Source organism: Madurella fahalii (genome assembly GCF_045866475.1).
Source record: "Madurella fahalii IFM 68171 DNA, scaffold_2, whole genome shotgun sequence".
NCBI lineage: Eukaryota > Fungi > Ascomycota > Sordariomycetes > Sordariales > Madurella > Madurella fahalii.
This window is the reverse complement of record NW_027263972.1, coordinates 3,015,760-3,039,564: the sequence shown is the minus strand read 5'-3', so window position 1 is coordinate 3,039,564 and position 23,805 is coordinate 3,015,760. Positions and strand designations below refer to the sequence as shown.

General features: G+C 50.9%; 6 protein-coding genes and 1 non-coding gene across 7 annotated transcripts; 4 read left to right on the top strand and 3 right to left on the bottom strand.

Annotated features, from left to right (window-relative positions):
* Window positions 1-534: 534 nt before the first annotated feature.
* On the top strand, window positions 535-1,320 carry ZRT1_2 (high-affinity Zn(2+) transporter zrt1; the record flags this gene model as incomplete). Its single annotated transcript, XM_071059066.1, has 2 exons — window positions 535-583; window positions 641-1,320. The coding sequence occupies 2 exons, from the start codon at window positions 535-537 to the stop codon at window positions 1,318-1,320; spliced, it is 729 nt and encodes a 242-aa protein (XP_070915167.1).
* A 1,143-nt stretch (window positions 1,321-2,463) lies between these two features.
* RRP3_1 (ribosomal RNA processing protein) lies at window positions 2,464-3,196 on the bottom strand (the record flags this gene model as incomplete). The annotated part of the gene is made up of 2 exons (XM_071059065.1): window positions 2,464-2,626; window positions 2,694-3,196. The coding sequence occupies 2 exons, from the start codon at window positions 3,194-3,196 to the stop codon at window positions 2,464-2,466; spliced, it is 666 nt and encodes a 221-aa protein (XP_070915166.1).
* Window positions 3,197-10,986: 7,790 nt separating this feature from the next.
* MFIFM68171_t64 lies at window positions 10,987-11,082 on the top strand. Its single transcript is given in 2 exon segments — window positions 10,987-11,022; window positions 11,039-11,082. It is a non-coding gene; the product is annotated as a tRNA-Gly (tRNA).
* Window positions 11,083-11,400: 318 nt separating this feature from the next.
* Window positions 11,401-12,138, bottom strand: MFIFM68171_03643 (uncharacterized protein; the record flags this gene model as incomplete). The annotated part of the gene is made up of 1 exon (XM_071059064.1): window positions 11,401-12,138. One exon carries the CDS (start codon window positions 12,136-12,138, stop codon window positions 11,401-11,403), a length of 738 nt encoding a protein of 245 aa, XP_070915165.1.
* Window positions 12,139-13,125: 987 nt separating this feature from the next.
* On the top strand, window positions 13,126-14,361 carry MFIFM68171_03642 (uncharacterized protein; the record flags this gene model as incomplete). Its single annotated transcript, XM_071059063.1, has 4 exons — window positions 13,126-13,311; window positions 13,373-13,863; window positions 13,918-13,988; window positions 14,051-14,361. 4 exons carry the CDS (start codon window positions 13,126-13,128, stop codon window positions 14,359-14,361), a joined length of 1,059 nt encoding a protein of 352 aa, XP_070915164.1.
* Window positions 14,362-15,581: 1,220 nt separating this feature from the next.
* On the bottom strand, window positions 15,582-16,532 carry MFIFM68171_03641 (uncharacterized protein; the record flags this gene model as incomplete). Its single annotated transcript, XM_071059062.1, has 3 exons — window positions 15,582-15,654; window positions 15,708-16,222; window positions 16,293-16,532. The coding sequence occupies 3 exons, from the start codon at window positions 16,530-16,532 to the stop codon at window positions 15,582-15,584; spliced, it is 828 nt and encodes a 275-aa protein (XP_070915163.1).
* Window positions 16,533-22,285: 5,753 nt separating this feature from the next.
* MFIFM68171_03640 (uncharacterized protein) lies at window positions 22,286-22,941 on the top strand (the record flags this gene model as incomplete). The annotated part of the gene is made up of 2 exons (XM_071059061.1): window positions 22,286-22,334; window positions 22,487-22,941. 2 exons carry the CDS (start codon window positions 22,286-22,288, stop codon window positions 22,939-22,941), a joined length of 504 nt encoding a protein of 167 aa, XP_070915162.1.
* Between the last annotated feature and the right edge of the window lie 864 nt (window positions 22,942-23,805).

Here is a 23,805-nt window from a genome sequence, read left to right as displayed (position 1 = left end):
TGTTAAAAACGCCAGGATATTTGTAAGGAAAGGCAGGTACGCCTGATCAAGGTGGTCACGATGGTGGCGAGCAAGAATTGGCAAAGGGGTAAGATTTCAACCTGGCCTGAGCCAAAGGAGTGGGTGAGGCCGTGGTCTAAATACAAGGCGGTGGTAGTTGGTGTGCCAGGGGTTGTGTGGTGCTCAGGGGTGTGGTGTGTGTGTGCCAGGGGTATATCCTTACATATTTCCTTACATAACAATCTTCTTTAAAGAAATAATACTGGGAAAGCGGAGGAGGACAAGGAAATTCCTGCAATATAAGTAACATAACGTTAAAGGTCATTTTAGTCACTGCATCGACGTAGTAAATAATATTTTAAAGAATATAGCAAAATTACCCCAAGATATCATTTAACTGTAACACCCAGAGCCATGGTGCCGGGACTAGGGAGCCCTGGCATCTAGTCAGCGGAGTTGACTAGATAGTAGGCACTGCCGCATCGCCGGTCAGCCCCCGGTGCGGCTGCCAAGGCTTCTCACGCCAGCCCCGAGATGGTCAATATCGTCGTCCTCGAGGCCGGCGTCATCTTTCACTCTCTCCGTAAGCTCGCTCTCTCTATCACCCCCCTGACCTGGCATACTAACACAAAACATCCAGTAATCGGCCTCACCCTCGTCGTAGCAGGCGACAGCACCTTCACCACCCTCTTCGTCGTCATCCTCTTCCACCAAATGTTCGAAGGCATCGCCCTCAGCACCCGCATCGCCACCCTCGGCCAACCCCGCTCCGCCGACTCCCCCGTCCACCCCCACGGTTACGGCCTCGGCCACCACGGCCACTTCCACGAACCCAAACAGTCGATGCCGACCACCCTCGCAGAGGAACTCGGCGCCGCCTCGGACCATCCCCACTTACATTCCCACGCGCACGACCATTCCACCGCTGCACACCCTACCCCAAGGAAACCTTCCGCCACCGAAGAATCAGATTCCACCTCTCAGCCTCCCGAAACATGCGTCAACACCCACACGGTCTTCATGCGCCGCAAATTTCTATTAGCCACCGCCTTCGCCCTCGTAACACCTGTCGGAATGGCCATTGGCATTGGCGTCCTGAAAAACTTTAATGGAAATGATCCCTCGACGATCATTGCGATCGGCACGCTGGATGCGCTGTCGGCGGGGATTTTGGCGTGGGTTGGTGTGGTGGAGATGCGGGCGCATGGTTGGATGTTGGGAGGGGAGATGACGACGCGGGGGCCGTTGAGGACGTGTTTAGGGATGGGGGGGTTGGTAGCGGGTTTGGCGTTGATGAGTTTGTTGGGGATGTGGGCTTAAACTATACTTGAGTATCACGGTGGATGGAAGAGCGGGAGGCGAAGGGGGTTGTTTATGGGAAGTATGTAGAATTGGGATTGCCCTTGGGGTTCTATGTGGTATGTTTATGATTGGTATAGCTGGGAAAGACCCGAGAGATCTGGGTTATATTTGGCTGGACATTGGACACAGACATTGGACATTGGCTGCTGGTATGATACCTTAGATACATGTATTGGCGTTGGGCGTTGTTAGACTAAGACCTATATTGATTGAGAGAGAATCGAAGACAGGGGAATAGAGCTGTTTTGGAACTTACACTCATCGTTCCTCTTCATGCTCTTCACTGGCGTGAGCTGTGACTGCTTGGTTTTGTCCTTTTCCTACCTCCCCTCTGAATCAAGTGCATGTGTACCATCCCGAGCATCCAAGTCTGAGGTTGATCATGTGAGACTCCTGCAGATCAGACCAGCCAAGCCAAAGAGGCGCAAAAGTGTTTTCCTTATGCAGTATGCACACGGGAGGATCCGCGTGTTCCCGACACATGCGCCACGTAGCGAAAGACCCCTTAGCTCAGCAGTAACTTGAGGATGTTGACGGAGCTCTCCTTTTATAATGGCACTTTCATAAAACCAGCGCCTGCTGCCTGATCTGCGAAAGAATGAAGACTTCGCTATCTTCCCCATTGCCAAGACAATATTCCTAGGTGAAGAAAGATAATCCATGGCCGAATCCAACTTCTCATGTCCTGTCGAGCTTCCAAAAATTCACACATGATGTATCTCAAGTGAGAAGGCACTCCTTGACCTCTTGTATGTGACTTGTGGTGGAGGCAACTTGCACATCTCCGTCATGGAAAACGTCTATTACATCTAGGGTCCTGGTCGAATCGAATAGGCAAGTTTTTGTTACATGAAATGATGGCTGAGCTAACAACACTATTGTAAGTAGGACGTCATCAAGGGCCGATGTGGCTACATGTAAACACACCACCTTTTTATATATAGGTATTATACAGGTTCTAGGTGCCTTGAAGCGCATAGCATCCCCCGCAAAACTCCTACAAATACAACTACCAAGTCACGGCGTGAAACTCAGGTAGCAATGTCATACTTCCTCACCACAATGCCAACAGCCTCGGACCCAATTACTTCCCCCTAACCCCTAATTCCTACCTCTTCCCTGTAGAAAAGGGCTCTCAATCAGCGAGGGGTCCTCGCGTGCAGCCTCCTTGACTTGCTCCCTGCAGGTCATGACCGTGTCCATGTTGACGGTGTGTTCCTTCAAAGCTACGTCATCCTTGAGACGCAGGTAGAACTCCACATCACTGCAGGTGCCATGTTAACTCAACCGACTGGTGTGATTGGTAAATGTTGGGAGTTGCCTCAACTTACTATTCTGTGATCAAGGTGATGACCTGCCCCGGATTCTCGGTATGAGCTATATGGCTGGTTCGTTGCGTATATGTTTTGGGAGTCATTCTCCACGCCGTGACGCCGTAGTTAATAATGCGGTTGACCATGGGGATCATGATAGGACCAAGATTGGCCGCTATGTCGGTTGTCACAATGACAGGGCACTCCTTGCGGCGGAGTTTGCCCAAAGAAGCTGCTCGCTCCGATAGAGAGAGATCGCAGTGGAGAGAAACGGCACGTATGTTGAGGGCATCGAGCAAATGAGAGACCCGGCGTGTCTCAGAAATGGATTGAGTGAAGATCGCCGTCGTCTGGTTAGCTGCTTGCGCCTCGTTGCAGAGGTGGACGAGGCAGGCGTCCTTGAGTCGCTGAGCAATGAAGAGGTAGTAGTGATCTACATGTATCATGATAGGAATGATGGGATTATTGGGTGTCCTCAGGCAGGAATTCTGCCCTGTCTTCTTTCCGAGTTCCATGGACATGCGTTGGATTACTTTGATGCGTTGGTCGCTTCGTTTCGATTATGTCGCGACTTTGGTGCAAGGGGAGACACTGCAGTAGAGGTAATGTGCTGTGAAACATAGCGGAGTCGACCTTTTATGGATGGAGAGAAAATCCAAAAATCGTGTGGGCGTCCAACAAGGTTAAGGGGTCTTGCCGATAGTTTAGGGCTGGTGCGTGGCCGCGGCAAGCTAGAGTTGTTTTATTTTTACTTTTTTTAGAGTGACATCTGATAAAGGCACCTCTCACAAATTTCAGTGATTTCAAGCACTCTAAAAGGGACATCTGTCGGTTTCCTGCAGTAGCCCATACCTGTTATTGCCAACAACGATATAGAGAAGTAAAGTGAAAGAAAAATGTTCCTTGTCATACGCCACATCCATCGTCGCTGCAGCGATTTAACGCTGCATGGGTAAAACCGAGGGGCTTCATCAGGTACCATTCCCGATGGTCAGCATCACAAGCCCAGATCCACTCCAACCTATCCATATGCTAAACACTGATAGAGCGGCTAGAGGAGGCATCAAATTTGCCCTCGACTCACCCCCGTGCCTTGCCCACTCGAATGACACAGAATAACGTGCACGCCAAAAGTTATCTCAAAATGTGGCGTGGCGCGATCACGGTAGAATTGCTTGTTGTATTGTGTGTTGTGGGCGGAGAAATCTCCGTCACGATCTATCTGTGGGCTGGTCTGCCCTGTGGAGCCAGGTGGCGGCAGTGGGCAAGCCCCACTGGGGACTGCCACCACACAAGATCATCCCTAAGGAATTTAAGCTAACTACGTACGTAAAGAGCACAGCCCACTCATGCTAACAACATCATTTTTGCCCCCTCCGCTACTACCGTCTAATCTCACAAAATTTGGTTTTACTTATCCAACTCCCGTGGGGCTCGACCAATGCGGTCAGCTTCCCAACTACTCCACTCTCGGCTGACAAAGGAGAGTTTGCTTTCACATCCACCGCAGAGCTCTGGATCTCCACTGCAATAGGTCCCACGATCTCAGGGTCCAGTGGGTGGAGCGAGGAAGTAAAGTAACTTAACCCAGTCGCGGAAAACCGAATTTATGGAGACTATACGGTATCGAGCGACCTTCCCACTGTCGTTCCTACGCCGGACCCGCCCAACTGGCCAATCTCAGGCATCCATTCCCGTTCCTCTCACTTGGAAAGCCGGTAACCAAGCGCTATCAAGGACTCTCTGAGAGCGTCAAAGCACAGCAAAGAAAGCAAGAAAGAACAAATGTAATTCAGGTGGTGCGCAACGCAAGAATCTACATGATGGGGAGAGATCCCAGGTAATATACATCCAAACACGGTGGTCTGTCCCGCGAGACTCATACGTGAGGCAAAGTGAGAGCCTCTCATACCTCCTGCTCCAATCCTCTACCAAGAGGCTTCCATCCAACGGGAACGGGGGTATCAAACAAGCCTCCCTCTTCTCAACAAGAAACGTAACCATCCAAATATACGGAGCAGCCATCCAAGATATCAAGCAACCATCCTGCTCCTGCCTGCCCTACAACCACGAGGCAGCACCCGTCCAACCGACCCATATTGAGCAACCCTCTCTCCTGCTTCTTAACCAGGAAGACAACCACCCGAACATATTGAGCAATCCTCCCACCGACATTTCTGTGCCGATGTCCATCCAATTGGCCATGTGAAGCAACCCAGACCTCCTACAGTACTCACCGCCACCTTCGCGAAATGGCTCTGTCCAACCGACCAATATTGGGCAACCCTCCCGCTGCTCACATTCCCCCTCCCCCCCAAGAGGAGGCACCATGTGGCGGATCGGTATCGAGAACGGTAGCCGATCGTAGATCCGTTGCAAGGTGGGGTGCGTATCATCTGAGTTAGGTGGAAGGCGTTTCGCTGAGCTGACCAGACGCATAGGAGTGAATGATGCTGATTGTCCTGGAGGTAGGCGACGCTGGGGTTGGTCGCAGCATGTGGCCAGGTGGCAGTGGGTGGCGGGCGGCGACGATTGGACCGGGAGATGGATGACAGACCACAGATGAGGGGTTGAAGCTCTCAGTCTGGGAGGCAGAAGCTGAATAACTGGAGGATGTGCCAGTGTCACAGCTGCAGCCGTGCGGGATCATGTTGAAGGCATGTCCGGCCGAATCACGGCCGATATTGAGCAACTCTCCCACCCACCCTTAAATCAATGCCCGAAGGTGGATCAACAGCCGCCCAAACCCCGCTCCAAGGCGGCGATCGCCGACCGCAAGGCGGCCTCCCTATGGAGGGCCACCCTCCACAAGTACGTCGAACAGCGCCCGGATTCGCTAGCCTGCAATAGCCCTTAGTCAGCTCATATTCCTTGGTTCGGTATGTCCACTTGTGCTATGGGAACTGATAGTGAACCAAACAGGGAGAAAAGCCTCGGATTTTTACTTACGCGGCGGCCCCGGCGTTCTACAGCTGCTGGCGGGCGGCAGCGAGTCGGGCGCGAAGCGCCCGCATGGCGATGCGCCGGGAGCAGCGGCGAGGGGCTATTTGCCTTCGCGGCCTAGAACCAAGAATCAGTTACCGCATGCATTTCCAATGACATGAGCCAAGCATGCCTGCCACCACGATCATAGTGCTATAACATTGAATAAGGACGGGTGGGGTATGTGATGAGGGGAGGATGAAGTACTAACATTGTTGTTGTTGTTGCTGCTGGTGCTGTTGCTGGTGCTGTTGCTGGTGCTGTTGCTGGTGCTGTTGCTGGTGCTGTTGCTGGTGCTGTTGCTGGTGCTGTTGCTGGTGCTGTTGCTGGTGCTGTTGCTGGTGCTGTTGCTGCTGCTGTTGCTGCTGGTGATGCTGCTGCTGCTGCAAATGTCTAGTGAAAAATACGACAAAGACAAAAGTCAAGATGCGCGAAGCGCACGGCGTTCCACGCTACTAAATATCCATGACTGTTCATGCTCCGTGCTTCCTGACACTTCAGTAACCATCTGCCGTGAATCAAACCCAACCTTCCTGAGAATCACACAGTACAGCAAGGGCAGGCAAGAGCAGAGCATGGACCGTGTGCCCCGATCCGAACGGTCCCAGCGCGGCAAAATGATCGACGATGTCTGGCGACCAAGTCGTCTCCGTCAAGCCATGCACCTCCAAGATCCAACCTAGAATTACGATTGTTTTTTGTAGATGAAGTGGCCATGGTCTAGTTTCGGTTTTAGATTTCAGTGAGAGCAGTACAGGAACAATTCAGGCACCTGTACATAACGGCAGGAAAGTGAGTGAACTGCAAAGTCCGACAAGACGTCGAGTGAGTGGTGGTGGGCCCTGATTGTTGGGCGAAAAAAAACAGACCCTTGACAACACATCACCTCGACAAGCCGTTGGTCTCGTATCGGCAGGAAAAAAGCGACACTGCTTCTCAATTTTCCTTATCGCACATTGTGTGACGATAGTCATGCCCGTTCTAACCGGGTGGCTCATACATGGCTGCCTTCATTCGGCTTCCCCGACACCCATTCCCACTTTTATGGGGCTCGTCCACGGATGAGGGCTAATCAGCCTACCAGGCTGTATTGCATGTGCGCGCGTTCCAGCTCTTTCAGTGTCGATACTTGCGTTTTGCCCACAGTATTGTCGAGCCAAGGGGCCGGAGAACCACCAGCTGGGCCTTTTTGACACGGGAGCTAAAAGAGTATTGAAGTGAGCAGATATTGGCTCTTCTTGTGCCCGCCTCAAATGAGCATCCCATGACTCACCTACCTCGTTTGCTCCTACCACGGTTCCTTCAACCAAAACGCGCCATCCCCATCCCAATACCTGGCAAAAAACGAAAGAGTGGCCCGACTTCCAGCCCCAGCACCAGCAGCCCGAGGGCACATCCCTGCGCACAGAATGGCATTGCCTGAAGGACTCCTAGAGTACCAAAAGATCCTTTCCAGAGTTTACCAAGACCCTGGTGACGGGGGTTCAGAAGAGGTGCAACCCTTCAACTCCAAGTTCACAGACATCAAAAAAAATATGGCAAGATGGGGAGTTTCTCATCGCCACGAGGAGCCAAAACCAGTTCCGACAATCCCGAAAGAGCAAGAAGCGTTATGGGGAGTATTTACTTCTCCTGCGGCGAGTTCTGGACTTGAATGGGAGGTGCAAGCCCGTGCTGCAGTGGGAGCTGCAGTCGGAAATGCTGCGTCAAGCGTTCCGCAAGATCGCGTAGGGACTCAGAGTCAATACCATCAGTCTCAGCCAGGATCCCATTACCATTCACCAGCTGTACCCGGAGCTATACCATTGCAGGGAAGGCAATATATCGGATGTGAATTGTATAGGTTTCCCGATTAAAGGAGAAGATTAAAATATTATCTAAATAATATATACAACAATCGTCTAGTAATCTACTTAAAGCTATATAGATATAGCTTTAGAAGGTAACTAGAGTCCTTGTTAGGCTAAAAGATATAATAAGATACTTGAATAAGCTATATCAAGTATAGAAAGCTATCTTCTACTTGTCTCTTTCTTAGATACGAATCCGATAATTGATATCTTTAATAACATATTTGATAAGCGAGCGGCGAATATAAGCGAGCGGCGAATTTACTACCACTCCACCACAACTATCCTCAATTACACAACCACAATACTAGGAAATAACAATAATTGAACCAGAAATAGATGAATCAGATGATTCTTCAGCCTCCTGACACGTACGTAAATTATAGCCAGGCTTGCCACATAGACCACAGCACCGAACCTTCGTACCAGACCCCCCTGTACCACGACCATTTAGCCGTGTTTCCTGGACTAACTACTCATCCACAGCCTTCTAGTCCAGTAAATCCTGTACCTCTTGTACGGTAAGTGACCCTCCAAGCCGTACACGTATTTTTTTAGCCCTCCGTCTCTTACTAAGCCCCTCATTAGCCTTGCGTAGTAAAGAGATCTCCGTACGTAGAAGAGCCACCTCGTACATTACGGCCATTATACCTTTAGCCAATTGGTCCACAGCAGCCAGCATAGGTGTTGGAGAACTGCTTTAATAGTTAGATATCCGGCCTTTAATAAGGTCTGTCTGTGAGGTGGCCTCTCAGGGGTTTTATAGCGTCTAGGATAGCCAAGGTAGTGCCGTATCTGGGCTTAAGGCTGGTAGAGTTGGAGTTCGGAGCCGTATATCCATCTTGGAAATCACTCTTTCTGGGTCGTACGGTACAAGGCCGGCTCCAGCAAAGGCACTTTGGATATTCTTATTGGTAAAGGAGGTAAAAAATGCCTCTTTGAACGCACAAAGGAATTCCAACTTGGTGATGTACGTGATATATATACGTATAAGTTCCTTAATTTGTTGGCCGTAAGCCCTCTTCAATGGCCCAAAACAACCAATATCTAATGGTTAGACGAAGTACGAGGAGTGTAGAGGCATATAAAGCGTAATAATACTGTGTTTCTGGCAGTAGGTTTCGAATTAGTCGGAATAGTAGCTTTCGTGGCCATCGAAGACTAGGAGCCGGTATTTGCCTTTCGTACGGGATACTATATAAAGATTGAAATACCGAATCCAATCTAGGCCTTTCTCATTGGTAGTCCAGCCGTTATCGGTTGTACCGATATACCAGGTAGCTGGAAGACCACACTCTCGATACCAGCTCTCCTAGTGATATTTCCCTTTTAAAAGGATGAATAATAGGATAGCCTAACCTTAGGCATTCACTCCTTAGATAACTGTAGCCCACTCACGATTACCAAGCTGGACCTTTTTGGCTTTACCAAAGCCATCAGAGGTAGTAACTACCATACCAGTAGTAATCATACCCATCATAAACCCAGTCTCGTCAAAGTTATACATATCCTCGTCAAGGATACCGTATTTGGCTTTAGTGTTATATATAAGTGCAAACCACTCGCGAATAACCTTTAGATCTTCACATTTAGCCCTTTGGTAGTCGTATTTACGCGTAAAACGCGTCCAGAGTTCTAGTTGGCGTTTAACAAAGTTATGAGCCCAGCGTTTACCGACAGGGGGGGTGTCGCGTTCGCATAGTAGTCGGTTGGCCATATCTTCCACAAAACAAAGCCGAGGAGGAAATGCACGTATACAGAGCTCACTTATATACTGAACAATCGTACTCTCCTCTAGATCCATAAGTTTGCGTAAGTTAGCTGGTATATCGCGTCGTGAAGGCCGACCAGCACGTCGATAGCGAAGTGTTGTTTCTGGAACGTTGTAGATATTGGCTGTGGAAAGAACATTGGGTTTTTTGCTGTTTTGGATCGATTTGAGAGCCAAGAGTATCCTGGCTTCTTTTGAGGGGGTAGCCATGGCTTGTTGTGGTAGAATTGAGGATTGAAGGTGGAGAGTTCGCGTCGCGGGGAAAATTCGCCGCTCGCTTATATTCGCCGCTCGCTTATCAAATACGTTATCTAACTTTATAAAGTACTTTTGTAACGGTCCCAGGAGTGTATTGCAACTAACTGATGACGACTCTACGAGTACACTGAACTTGAGGAGAAGAAAAGAAGAAGAGAAAAACTTTGCAGACGAACGGGCCCTCTGACTAGGGCGAGCGCGGTGGTCCGGGCATGCCATCAGCGCGTTCTGGGAATAGCTTCATCCAGGGGTTTAGTGGTCTGTGCTCCCGTGCATGGCCAAGGGTTGCCGAGGCCTGTGCCGGGCTCAGCCCGTTACAGTTGTTGGTCACGACGTCAAAAGTGATCTTACTTAGTATATTATTCCGAGTAACAACAACGGCAAGATAACTATATAAGCCTACCGGGACCAGATCCTTGAGCCCGTTATTAGCTCCTAGCTTCAGACAGGGCATTCCTTTATATTAGAGGAAGACAACGACTCTGGGTACGGTGGAAAAAGAACGAACGTTAAAACCAAATAAAAGAAGGATAATAGCCTCGAGAGGTTCTTTAACTGCCTGTTGAGCCCAGACTTCATACTAATAGTGAAAGTATGGCAATTACCTAAGCATTACATTAGAAAACGGCCTTTTTAGAAGGACTCTATTGTTAAGGAGCTTACAGAAGAGGGATAGGCTGCTCTGAAACAAGAGTCTATTAATCGCTAGGTTGATCAGATGCCTCAGATCTTAAAGAACTGTATAGAGATGGAAGGAATTCTTACTGGCCATTAGAATGTCCGTAAAATTGTCGAATTTAGCCAGGTTTTGACGAAGTTGTGGCGTAAAGGATAGTGTGTGGCAAGTGTCTCACTTTTTTTGCATGGGGGAGACTCGGTACGACATACCCAATGGTGGGTTCCGCTAACGGTTGGAACTCGCTCTCAGAGCTAGGATCCCTGGCACAATGTCAAGAGGCCAAGTTCTCTACTGTCCCGATGCTGGGAAGCATTACTTTTACGTGTTGATTCCTACTATTGCTGGTTTCCGACCCGAACTCGCCATTGGCTCTGTGTTGCAAAAGCGGAACCGCCGTTGTAGGCAACAACTGCACCTAAGTAATGCGATACCCGACTCTCTTGACCCTGATCATATCTAAGGGGGTAAACGCCCTGCGTTAGTACCAACAGGAAGCAGGCATATCCGGTTCCTCAGCGGCGTTGTTGACTGGTCATGGCGGTCAAGAGCACTCCTAAGGTGTCGCCGCTATGATGAATATGAAGGTTATGCTCCGTTAGCATACCAGTGCGGTGTCGAATGTGTTCTGATCTGGACGCTGACTTGCTTTGCTGTGCTTTATTTACTGTTGCGGCGTAGGTGCGTTCGTTAATAAATTAGGGCAGTACTGTATGCTGAGGTGGCTTTACAGAGTAGGGGCTGGACCAGATCCAGAGTTCCTCATGAGCTAGAGTCGCTTAGCGGAGTGGTTAACACGCTGCCCCGCCAATCAATAGTTACTGTTAGGTAATTACTTCGGGAGCGTAGGTTGGAATCCTACGGGCGACAATTCATTTTAGCTCAGAGCTGCAAGCCGTCATCCTTTCCCTGCCCTAATTTCCCTTTGTCCGGCTGCTGCGGATTCATTGCCTTAGCAGCCCAAAGACAAATTAACGTGGTAACGCGGATTTTACCATAACCACTGACGTTAGACGGAATATTACTGATGGTGTGTCTCTGTTGTGACCCCTTGATGCTGGGCAAAGCTCTACTCTGTGGATCGCGTTTGTCCGTCGGGTCCGCCGGGCCGGGAGCACCAACAAGGGGTCGCCTACTTTGCTGCTCCTAACTATTCGGTCTGCTCAGCCTGCCTCCTTTAGAACCCTGTTAGCCCTCGGGGTACCCCCTCTCGATCCTCCACCGCTCCCCCTCCCTCTCCACGACGAGTAACAAGTTCTCCCTCCAAGTGTCCACCATATCCTCCCTGAAAGACATATATCTTCTGAACAACCACGAAGCCACGCTCTCCACCTTCGCGCCATCGGGAGCGTCCAGCAGACCGACGGCCGCGTTGCCCATATTGGGCCGCTCGTCCACAGCATAAAACACACAGGCCGAGCACCGGCTGCAGAAGTATCGCTGGATGTAGGGCGAGCTGGCATATAGAGCAAGCGTGCTGAACCTGCGATCACGGTCCTTCGCCTCAACTGCTGATCTCAACTGGGACGTGTCCCAGGGAAACCTGTCCGGGTCAGTTCCCGCAAAGGAAATGTGCTTCAGCAGGGCAGAGGTCAAGTTAATGACCTCGGACCCGGCCCAAATGCGGCAAAAGTTGCAGGCATCAAACGAGCCGAGTACCTTGTGGGTGACCAGGTCGATAAACCAAAGCAGCTCCTCCCCCTTCCTCTGCTTCTCCTCAAACTCTCTCTGCGCCTCGCCCACCCGAAAAACAAACCCCACCACGCCACAGTGACACCGAGCAGGCACGTTGCCCTTCTTTCCATCAGCACCCTTCAGATTTACCTCATGCCTCGGAAGGTTCCACTGCACTCCTGGCGCAACCTCCCCATTTACATTCCGCCCACCTAACCACACCTTCACCGGCTCTTTCCCGTCTCCATTCATCACCCGTTACCAACACACCGCCCCGCCGTCCCGTGTACCCCCACAAAGATATGATCCACTCACTCCAACACACCGACGGCAGATCCCCCTTTCAATTAATATCCCCGCCGTCAATACCCAAAACGCCCCGTAAAAACCCCAAACTTCCCCTTTCGTCCCTCCCCGGACAGAATGCCTCTGTGTCCCCGTTCAAGATCAAACTCCTAAAAAAACAAGCCGCTTCTACAAATCCCATAGAACAAGACATCCGCTCTCGGCGAGTGGTCAGTATATCGTTTGCCGGACCCGACCAGGGCGCGTCCGATGAGTGCATGGCGCCGGTGAGGTGTCTGCAGGAGAGTGGGAGGGGTGGGGTGGTGAACGTTTGGGGTTGGGTGCGGCAGAGGCATTGGGCTTTGAGGGTTATGGTTGCCATTTTGTGTGCGTTTTCTGTTCTGAGTAAGTGAGCTGCTTGCCTTAGGATTTGGTGGGTGTTGTTGTGGGTATTATTGTTGTTGTCAAATGAGGGAGTTGTGAAAAACTTGGCTCAAGCTCTCGCGCTTGCGGCCTTTAATGTTTTCACAAGAGCCGCACCTGCATTTGCGTTTGTTTGTTTGTTTACGTCATCATTTAGTACTTGTTCTATTATTATATTGTGTATGAACCCCCCCCGGAGAGATGGGGACGGGACACCCAAGAGTTGGTGGGAGAAAGAAGATGACTAACCACCAGAGCGAACCCGTCAATCCGCAATCCACTATCCGTGCGAAGGACTGTCAAAGAGTCGTCAAGACGGCGAGCGTGAGCGAAGCGAACGAGCTAGAGGCCGCTCGAGCCTCGCCAAGCATAGCTGAAAGACAATGCTGGGGAATGGTGGCGACTGTGTTCCCCACCAACGTTGCATTAAAACCGATCCACTTGCACCCAGGAATGTTGAAAGTCGTGTCCCATTTATTCTTTGTTTCACCACTGGAAGAACGACCCACATCAATACTCCTTTCCGACACAATGTCGGGTCCAGCATGGCCGGCCATCCCGCCGAAGATAGCGGCTGAGAACAACGGCCCCCGCATGCTCACCATCGGATGGACCTTTACAGCAACGGCTACGCTCTTCGTGGCTGGGAGGATTTTCTCCCGGTTCAAGAAGCTGGGCAAGATAGACAAGGGAGATTATCTCGTCCTTACATCTCTGGTACTACCCCTACCCCCTTCAATTCTCCCATGCCTACTTTGCTGATTCCCCTTGTTCCTAGGCCCTAGGCTACATCTACATGATAATAATAACCGTCGCCGTACACGCCGGCTCGGGCCGTCACGTCGCAGTCCTCACGATCCCACAAGCCGAGCGCGCCCTCCTCTTCACAACAATCGGGTTCATCCCGGGTATCCTTTCCTACACAATCCCCAAATTTGCGGTCGTGATTCTCATCAAAGACCTCCTCAGCCCGTCCCGCAGGCATGTGACAGCCATCTGGGCCCTGGCCGGCGTGAATGCCGTGTTGATTGTGCTGTGCATCACATTCGTGTACGTGCAGTGCGACCCGCCTCGCGCGCTGTGGACGGTGGGGATTAAAGCCCGGTGCTGGGACCCTGTCGCTTTGATTGCGACTAGCATTGCGGGGGGCGCGAGCTCCGCTTTGTTCGACTTCTGGTTGGCGCTTTATCCGGCTGCGGTGCTTTGGGGGATGCAGATTAATCTGCGGAAGAAGGTTGCGCTGAGCACGGCGTTAGGGTTTGGGATTTGGTAGGCCCCCTGTCTCTTCGAGGTGTTACAAGAACTGACATGTTCGTGTCTCAGCGCCGGCAGTGTAGCAGTGTATAAATGTACTACATTCAAGGAAGCGGGTGAGGACTTTGGTGACTTTACCTGTACGTTTCCCCTTGGCTTCCCTCTTCTCACCGCCACACTTACCATGCTAACACATCCACAGACACTGCCGTGGATCTCGTCATCTGGACCAGCATCGAAGCAAACTCCGTCATCATCTCAGCCTGCATTCCCATGCTCATGCCCCTGGTGGAACTCATCTTTGGCGAGAATTTTCTGAGCGGCGACCGCAAGCCTCAACTCCGCACGATCCAGACGTATCCCCAAGTTGAGAATACTCCTGGTGATGATGGAATGGGAATCAAGGCGGGCGCGAAGGACATGGAGGATTGGAAAAAACAGTTCCAGGGTGTCAGCACATTTCCTGAAGAGTCAGCTGACGGCTCCAAGAGCGGCAGTGAGTCAAACGCGTAGTCAACTATGGAACGGCTTGATGCGCGGGGCTGGGACAGCCTCGCCCTAAAACGCACCATCAACCCTTGCTATATGGACGTGTCACACTGCAGGGAGCAAAAGTAAGCTCTGAATAGAGCGTAGGTAGGGAGAAAGGAAAGAAGTGTACCTTGTTTTGATCCCAGTAAGTGGGACTTTGAGCGGTATATATACAAAAGGGATAACTCTAGTAGTTTAACGAGACGGTTATTGAAGGTCAACGATACCTTTCGGGTATGAATAGGCGAGGTTTTCGCTAACCATCTCAATACAGGCCCCGCTATCTTGTCTATCCGCGAATATTACTACTAACTCTAGAACACCGTAGACGCCAAAGCCAACACTAGATAAAACACGACCATTACCGACTATTGGGGCAGGGAACTGTCGTACCAACCTTTTAATGTCACGGATAGGGCTCCAGGTATATACAAATCTATTAGCTTTGATCTTCCAGCAACCCTCCAGCTAAAACCCTCTATATAGCTTATATCTTCTCATCGATCGCCACCAACACCAGCTCCACAGAAGCCACAAACCCCATACCCATCATCGTCGCCCTCGAAAGACCGTCGGGCCAAATCCAGATTTGGGAAAACTCCACAGTCTTCGAGTTCAACCCGTGGGAAATGGGATCATCCTTGGTACAGTAGTAGAGCCACCCACAGGTGGGTGATCATCTTGTCGCTTCAGTTGTTCTGGCCCCTGTATCGTACATAGCCGCTCACAGAATGCGCCTATCGTCTCATTCCAAGTGCGCCTGAGCCGAATGTTAGGCACCGACGACACATGCGGCCTGCCAAGACACCCAGACGACCCGTAACCCATTCAGAGGCTCTGTGAGGTGTTCCTATCACCGGAGGCATTCTGCGAAGAGAATAAGGTATCTGCCATCGACCTCGCGACGCTCGTGAGAGATGTGCAGAGACGTGGCCGTGTTACGACTTCAGAGGAACATAAGCTAAGCTCTTGGCAGGTGGTAGTCACGTCTAATCCTGCACGTGGCTAAAGCTCTCTCACATCTTATAAACGATTTGCCATAGACGTGCTGTGCTTCGGACAACCGATACTTGTAGGACAGCTCTCAAGACTTTTACCAGCTTAAGACCGCCTCCATTCCGCTCTATCTAGCAATCAACACTTAATATGCTTCTATATTATTGCGCAAAGGATTCTCTGACTCCATCTCTGTAGAGAACAATCTAAGCACGAAAGTAATTCCATTGTCCCCACATACGGGCAATCTGACCGGGGGTAAAATTATTCCGGCAAGACCTAGACGGATTAGCAATTCCGCGGTACAAGGTCTGGCAGGAGGGAAGTCACACCCAGTCGAGTAATCCATAAAGTTCCGAACCGGGTCATAGCCAGGTTGATCGGGGCAGGTGTCTCTCGTGATATTACAGTCCCAGGAAGGCAACGCTTCTGCTGGCGTATCCATTACGTTGTCACCGGGTCCAGTGCAGCCTCCTTGGAAGGTGTGAAGCAGGCCGAACCAGTGGCCAACTTCGTGAGTAACTGTCCTGCCCGGCACTGTCGAGTGGAACACCACGCATCCATCACGATAGAAGTTTTCGGATCCTTGTTGGAATGTAAAAGGTAGGGTACAGTAGCCATTGACTGTGTTGCCCGTCTCGGACCTGATGTGCGTCCTGAAGTAGATGTTAAGAGTGTCGTACGCGCCCTCCCGGAGTGCCTTGTGCATCTCGAGTTGGACTCGTGTGTTTCCGTTCGTGGCCCAGGCCGCGTTGACTGTGCGGCTGATGCCTTGGAGACGGAAGCTGATGTTACTCGAGGCATAGTCCGCGTTGAGAATTTGGAGTTGGTCGTTAAGCAGCTGGTCCTAAGTTGATGGTTAATCTAAGTCCTCAGACTCATTCTCTGGTGTTTTCTAAATTGCACAGGCGACTTACAGTCAACCACCCATCCTGAACTCTTGTTGAGTTTGTTACGACATGGAAGTAAGTGTCGACGGTGATAGATGGCTGCCCAACGACCTGTCTTTTCGCACTAGGGGCTCGTGCATAATCGGCCGCGAGCCATTCCTCCGTCGCTACAGTTCCGCACCAGTTCCCGAGTTCTGCATCGGATTCGACGGCATATACGGATACTATGCCGACGAGTGTAAACGCGATCCATTTTAAGAGCGACATAGCGCTAATGTCTAGGGAGGATCCGGTTATGGTGAAGGAGTTTATAAGCTTGCTTGCTTGCTCCTGGTTTTGGGCGATCTCGCCACTGAACAAAGTGACGTGTTCACAGCTATCTGGGCCCTAGCTAGGAATCTAACAGCCCACGCAGAACCTTATATATAATGAGTGTCTCTTCACCTTAAAAATTCACGCTTCTTCCTAAATCGGGATTCGGTTCGCGCTCCGCCCAATGCTGCCCCGCCTATCCATGTCCAATACCTCTCTTCTCCTGTTTTTTCCATATCGCTATCTTTGCGACCGTGATCGACTGCAGCTAATTGCGATTAGCCTCAATCAATTGCCCTGGCGTGCGTGCGCACGGCGTTCAAGGTAAATCTCGGCTATTCTAAGCATATTCTAGTCGCTAATTGGCTTCTAGATGCACGGCAGCGATAGCGACACCGACGCGAGCAATAGCGAAGGGCTCATGCTGTTCTTTATCGTTTTATGGAGTGTAGTATATCCCTTTAATGAAATTAGGCCCTTAACCCCATCACTCGATACCTTATAGCCAAAGCGTTGCCCTCTCAAGCTGCGTTGCCTCTTTCCATCGCTTATTTGTAAGCTTCGTGATCCAAGCTTGAGATACTGAAGGTTTGACGAGCATGTACCTCAATGCTAACGAGAAACTCCGATATGTCTACCAAGCCTTCCCAGCTCCAAGCCTATTTGCCCAGCGAATAAGACTAAGGGCTACAAGCCCTTTAACCGGTAAAGGGTAATGTAGTGTTTCTCCTTATGAACCACACATCTGCTTATACCCCTGGCATCTCCGCTTTATCCCTCAGCAATGGAATCAGATGCGAGGGAGCCCGTGCCACCCTACACAGGACCTGACTGGGGGGTGGAATCCGTCGGTGTGAGGACCAAGAGGTCCCTTCAGGGAAGAAAGACTAAAGTGTCCAGGTGCAAGTAGTGTACAAGATACGATGTAGTAGATCCCAAGGTAGGGGTGTGGTGGTGGTTGCATTGAACTCTGAACCTCTCCTTCTCCTATCTCGCTTCTCCTTTTATAGTCCTTCTACCTCCTTGTACTCCATCTTCGATGACGTTCTATTTACTACATGCTGCGTTAAGACTGCTTCTCTAGTGCTTTATCGCTGCGACTCTCAGCCCATTGCTTCTTCTAGTCCTGTCTGTGCTTCCCAGTTCTCACGTGTTTACCCTAGGCTGCGCCCTTTCTGCGTTTGCTGTGCTCCATTGCTACGTCCTTTCCTTGGTTCTGACAAACACTTCTTTTGGGGACGGATGGTGGTCAAACAAGTTCTTAAATTGACTTGATATTGAATCTGAAGTTAGGCTAGTTGTTGTAAGAGAGTTTACGGAGAAGACGAGACGCTCTGCTTATCTCCTTTGGTGTGCAGGAATGGAGAAGAAAGACATGCTCAACCATCGATCGATGTCACCAGCCTTACTTGGGACAAAGAGACTAACAATATCACAATTTCGATAGTTTTGTAAAGAACTGTTTCTCGAATTTCCGAGCAGCCTTGTTTAGACACCTAGTAATCGCAATCCCTGCTCCTCGGTGGTGTTTACCTTTGATTGGGGATTTTAAGGAGTTATAATCCATAACCACTGATGGAGCGTTGATACGTCGCTACGAGGGAGGTGCCATTGGGCCAGTGTATAATGGTGTCGGCAGAGCAGTCGACCGGGCGGATAACGTTGACGGCCCGGTGCAACCAGAGCAAAGGGTAAAAAGGAATATTTTGAAGATCTTCACCGCCGTCGACGAGGTCGAGCGTTGGGAAGTTGGCGTTACAGTTTATTGCGGGGCGGTACCGAAAAAATGGTTTGGGCCAGCTGGCAATGTCCGAGTTCTCCTCGCTAATGCGGGCGAGCGTGGCGTTGATGGAGCGAATGACGAAGTCCGGAGCCTCGGGTGATACTCGTCCGAGCTGGAGAAAGGCTTGGTTGAAGAAGGAGGAGGAGGTGCCGACTATGAAGCCGACGTTGTCGATGCCGGTGACATATTGGCTTCCGAGAGGCAGGGTGCCGTTGGTGAAGGCGGATCCGATGTAACGGAGGGGTGCGAAAGCGGAATTTCCGGGGTCATATAAACAGCCCTCCGAAAGTTGTCTGGCGCAGCTAGACGACTTCTCATCAAGTACTTAGCTCCCTGCTTCCGAAAGCCCTGTAATTCCTGCCGCAGTGTCACACCATATTTTTCACTAGCCGTCTTCCAGAACTTCAGAATCCGCAGTCGTAGACGGCAGTTCAAGTTCCCTAAGTCTCCAACAACAACCACCGTCGCGATGGACCCACTCTGTGCTGCGGCTGCGTCACTGCAGTTCGCAGATGTCGCAGTCAAAGGCGTCGCTCGTTGGGATAAAACTCTTGACGCCTTTGAAAGGCGGGCCCGCACGACCCAGCAAGCAGCTTCTTGATTCCGAGATGACTATGTCGCGCAGTGCTCCCATCAGCCAGCCGCTCCAATCCAGGCGCTTAAATTGAGGACAGAATTGATTAGTCAAAGTCATGGATTAATTGACTTTGCTAGATTACAATTTAGATGAAACCTTTCTTTATCCGCTCCAGTCAATCCTTGAACGCTAAACACTTCTCTAAAACCGCTCTCTTGAGAGCCCACGTCTTGGCAGCCCATTCTTCACATCTTGAAGCATCTCGCTTGTTTCGTTAGAAATCGACTGTCTCTACTTACTTAGAGCGAGCTTAATGTAGCTGAACATACGCTCCCACTCTGATGACGTTGCAGGTATCGACAAAAGGTCAAGAGCCATTTTGACAGCCAAGGCGACCTTTCTTCATGAGTCTCCCGCTATAACAATAAGTCGTTAAATGCCAGAACCAGGGAAAGGACTAGCAATAGATCACAGAAGACGCAGCAAGGGTGCATCCTAGGATAGGCACGTGAGAATTGGGAAGCATAGGCAGGACTAGAAGAAGCAATGGGCTGAGGGCCTTAGCGACGAAGTGCTGGAGAAGCAGTTATAACACAACATATGGTAAATAGGACGTTATCGAAGAAAGGTGTATAAGAAGGTAGAAGGACCACAAAAGGAGAATGGAGATAGAAGGAGGAGGGGTTTAGAGTTATATGCAACCACCACTACACCTCTACCTTGGGATCTGCTCTATTTTAGCTTGTATACTACTTGCACCTGGACTCTGATCTTTCTTCCTTTAAGAAACCTCTTGTTGGAAATGAGTGTTTGAAAACGAGGGCTGGATCCTTGCAGCCGGGAGCGCCTGTTACAGGCGCCAGATCCCCTGACGCGCCTATGATCAGCTTTCCCCAGCTCCCTGCCCGAGCGCGAGCTCTGCAGTGTGTAACCACAGATACACATCAATTGATTCAAGGTCTACGGACCGTATTTTGTGGATGCCTATTAAGCCCAATTTGCTGATGGAGAGCCACAGATTCTAGTTCCAACAACTTCCATTTGTATTCCCACCATTTCACCCTTATAGGCACTAATTGAGACATGGTGAACCATCTTCCCCAACGTACTATGAGGACCCGTGGGGTCTCAGAGGGAAGAATGACCAGAGTGTCCCAGGTACAAGCAGTGCACAAGCTGCAATGGAGCAGGTTGCAGGTAGGAGTGTGATGATGGTGGCATTGAACTCTGAACCTCCCTCCTCTCTTTTATCCCTTTCTCCTTTTTCGGCCCTTCTCTCCTCCTGTACGCTCCCTTCGATAACGTCCTGTCTACTACATTCTGCGTATAGCTTGTGCTTCACCATTGCAACCTTCAGCCTATTGTTATTCTAGTCCCTATCTGTTCTTCTCGCTTCTCATGTGCCTGCTCTGCGCTATGCCATTGTCGTGCTCCCAATGCTCCTTTGCTGCGCCAGTCAGCTCCTTGGCCCTCTATCTTCCTTGGTTCTTACAGTGGACCTAAATTTCCACTGACGCTGAGGAAACAGCCAGACACCACGGGGAGCATCTTCGGTAAAGGCAGCGACATTTGCTAACCGCCTCCGTCATATCCTCTAGAGAGGAGATAATTAACCTGCTTAGCGATATTGTAATATTCTCATTCAAGACCTATACCGTGGAAGTTGCGGGCCGAGTTAGCGAGTATCTGCTTCACAAACTGCTACCGTCCTTTCCCGGGGACCCTTGACTACACATCCCGGGATGTGGGGCTTGTGCATCCGTGCCCTCTAATGTTGTTCATGCTCTTGACAACTCCTCTCGAAAATTCTATTCGACATCGACGTAACCGTATCACGCCACCCCGGCCCTGTAGCACACTTTAGCAAAGACAGTTACCCTGTAGCAACGGTGGCTCCTGTTCCGGGATGACCTTCCTTGGCGTTAGGTCCAAACCGTTTCACGGTAATACACCGCTCCCCCTGGACGGATGTCGCAGACTCCGGTGGTGTCGTCATTTCGTCGGTCTCCGTGGCCTCCCTTTATTGTTCCTCATTTTTACTTGGTCGGCCTTTATCCACCCCCGCCCTCGCTTGGGAAAACAGGTATTGAAGCTATCCCCGTACCAGAGCCGTACAGCTTAATTACCATGTCCAACTTCGAAGCGATATGCTTTTGCTGCTGGAATTCAATATTTCCGCGGCCCATTGGCTTGAGAACCAGATTACCTGATACTATAGCTTTAGGGTTGGATGTGCTGTAGCTTTCGACTTTACGATGTCAAGATAGATGCTTAGTATGATTATCCCAGCTCAGACTGGCTCCGCACCCCACATTGGGAGGGAGTGGGAGTAGTTGCGCTTCCGGTCCTAGGAATGCATCCATCGCTCGTACACTCTATCCCCAACCAAGTTTACGTTTTGACCTAATTTACTATGGTTACATTTACTCCGCGCTTTGCAGCACAGTCCAGACTCCGCTGAATCCAGAACTACAGGCCAATGGGCAGAGACATCGCCCTACCGGCATTTGGGGGGTTAAAAAAAATGCTAACACCGGAACCATTCGCCGCAGCCTGCATGGTTTCCTAGCTTCCAGTGGCGGGACGGAGAATCGAGAGGAAGCAGGCTAGGCGATCGCAAACAAGTAGAAAACCCGTAGTACGGAGTGCCGTCAGCGGGCTGCACTTGCCACCAGGATCTGTTGCTGTCTATGGACTTGCAATAGGAGTCTGAGGCTATGCACAAAGACCGCTCTCCTAGAGACACCTCGTTACAATGATACAGCACGGGTATCGGAATTGATGTTGTCCCTATCTTAGGTAGGGAGAGAGGTTGGACAGGACAATACGATTTGGCCGCTTCCAAATCGGATACGACATAGTAATTAAAAGAAGGGCTGTTGATCCCTGTGCGCCACATATTGAAGAATCAACTTTTATCCCGTGGATGTCTATAATGGGTTCCGTCTATATTGAGTTCTGTGAGGTAATTTCGCCTTGACCCTGTCGAGGCGACCCACTGCTCTACAACCGTTCTTCCGTCCACGGTGACAGTCACCCCAACTAAGCTACGGAAGTGGGCAAAAGGAGAAGCTGTACCATTGTCCGGCAAAAGGGTTGTTGCCAGTATTAATCGAAGATTCTCGGTTTGGTCACTTCCCGTGTAAAATCGTCCCTATGGCAAAGATGGCATGTCACCTGACTGATTAGGTAGGTTGCGAAGTGACGAGGGGTTCTCAAGACTTCACGGCGTGTATAAAACGTCACCTTCAACCAACATTTCACCATCAGCAGGACAGAGCCATCAACTTCAGCCAGCCACCTCACTACAGCCACTGGAACCACCTAACAGCAGCCAGATCTCCCAAGATGACCCGCATTCTGTTCACCTTCCTCGCGGCGGCGGCGGCCCTCCAGCGTACGTACATTCTGAATTCCTACCTCACAATTCCCTTCTCTGCCAGTCCAAGGAGACCATGAACAGGGAGCTGTGCTCCAAGAAAGCCCCTTTACCCCTCCCCCCGATCCATTCAAACCCACTAACATAACACAACTAACCACGTTCACCAGAGACCTTCGCCATCCCCGTCGCTCAGGGCGGCGAAGGAGAGGTTACCTTGGTCCCGACTAGTACTAGCCGCGGCCCCCGCCCGACCATCGAGCCACCCACTAGAACTAATCAACCCCCACGCCCTACCGGCAAAGGCACCGGCCGCCCACCGGTTCCCACCGGCACCGGCCGTCCCCCACGCCCTACCGGCAAAGGCACCGGCCGCCCACCGATTCCCACCGGCACCGGCCGTCCCCCGCGCCCTACCGGCAAAGGCACCGGCCGCCCACCGGTTCCCACCGGCACCGGCCGTCCCCCACGCCCTACCGGCAAAGGCACCGGCCGCCCACCAATTCCCACCGGCAAAGGCACCGGCCGCCCACCGGTTCCCACCGGCACCCCCCAACCTGGGCCTACCCGCTCGGCCCGCCCAGAGCCGACTGGGTCGCGCGCACCGCGCCCGAGTGATGACTAAGTCGCGGCTTGGATAGAAGGAATGAAAAGATGAGTCGATGGGGGTGAAGGGGATTTGATTGGGCAACAATGCGGTGTATGTGCTTCGGCTTCGCTTCTCGCTGTCGTTTTGGCGCCGTTACTGGCCTGTTAGCCTTGAGTGTGATGCCAGATTAGTGTAGGTAGGTGTTGACTGAAAAGGTTTTTAGTTAGATCCTTCCCTCTCCCTAGTAGTTGTGGCTAGCTGCTAGTCGAAGAGGGTAGTATCTAATTACAAGGTTACTCGCGCGCACATTTCTTTGGTTGAGACAGAGCCAAGAAAAAATAAGATAGGAAAAAAGGCAGCTTGTCTAGGTACTTTGACGCAATTTGTGCACACATATCAGTCATATTTAACACTCCGTCATGCCCTTGCTTGACATATTTGATATCTTGGCCCACTGGATCAGTACTTTGTGTCAGACCTCGGTTGGTCCTCCCCCTACGATCTCATTCATTCATGAGCCTCTGTTGCCAGGCCCAGAAGTCCAGAACCAGTAGATGTTTGTACTCAAGATACTAGTTTCCTCTCTCGGGAGTAAGCCTTTGCAGAACAGCCGCCAGACGCAGATTCCCAGTTGTGAAGCAGCATGTATTTCATCCTACTATCTAATACTATAATTGCTGCAAGCTTTTGAGACCCTGCCAAGCTGAGCTAACACTGTTGTACAAGAGGGAACCATCAGCGGCTTCTCCAATTGTCTGCTATCTTTGGAGCTTTTCCAGCGTCCTAGCTACATCACTGTGAAGGTCTTCAAGGCGTGGTTCCATCTCCAAGGCCATTATAACTGGGGAGTCGCACAACCCACGGATTTCGGGGCAAGGACGTGATAAGCAAGGAAACCCA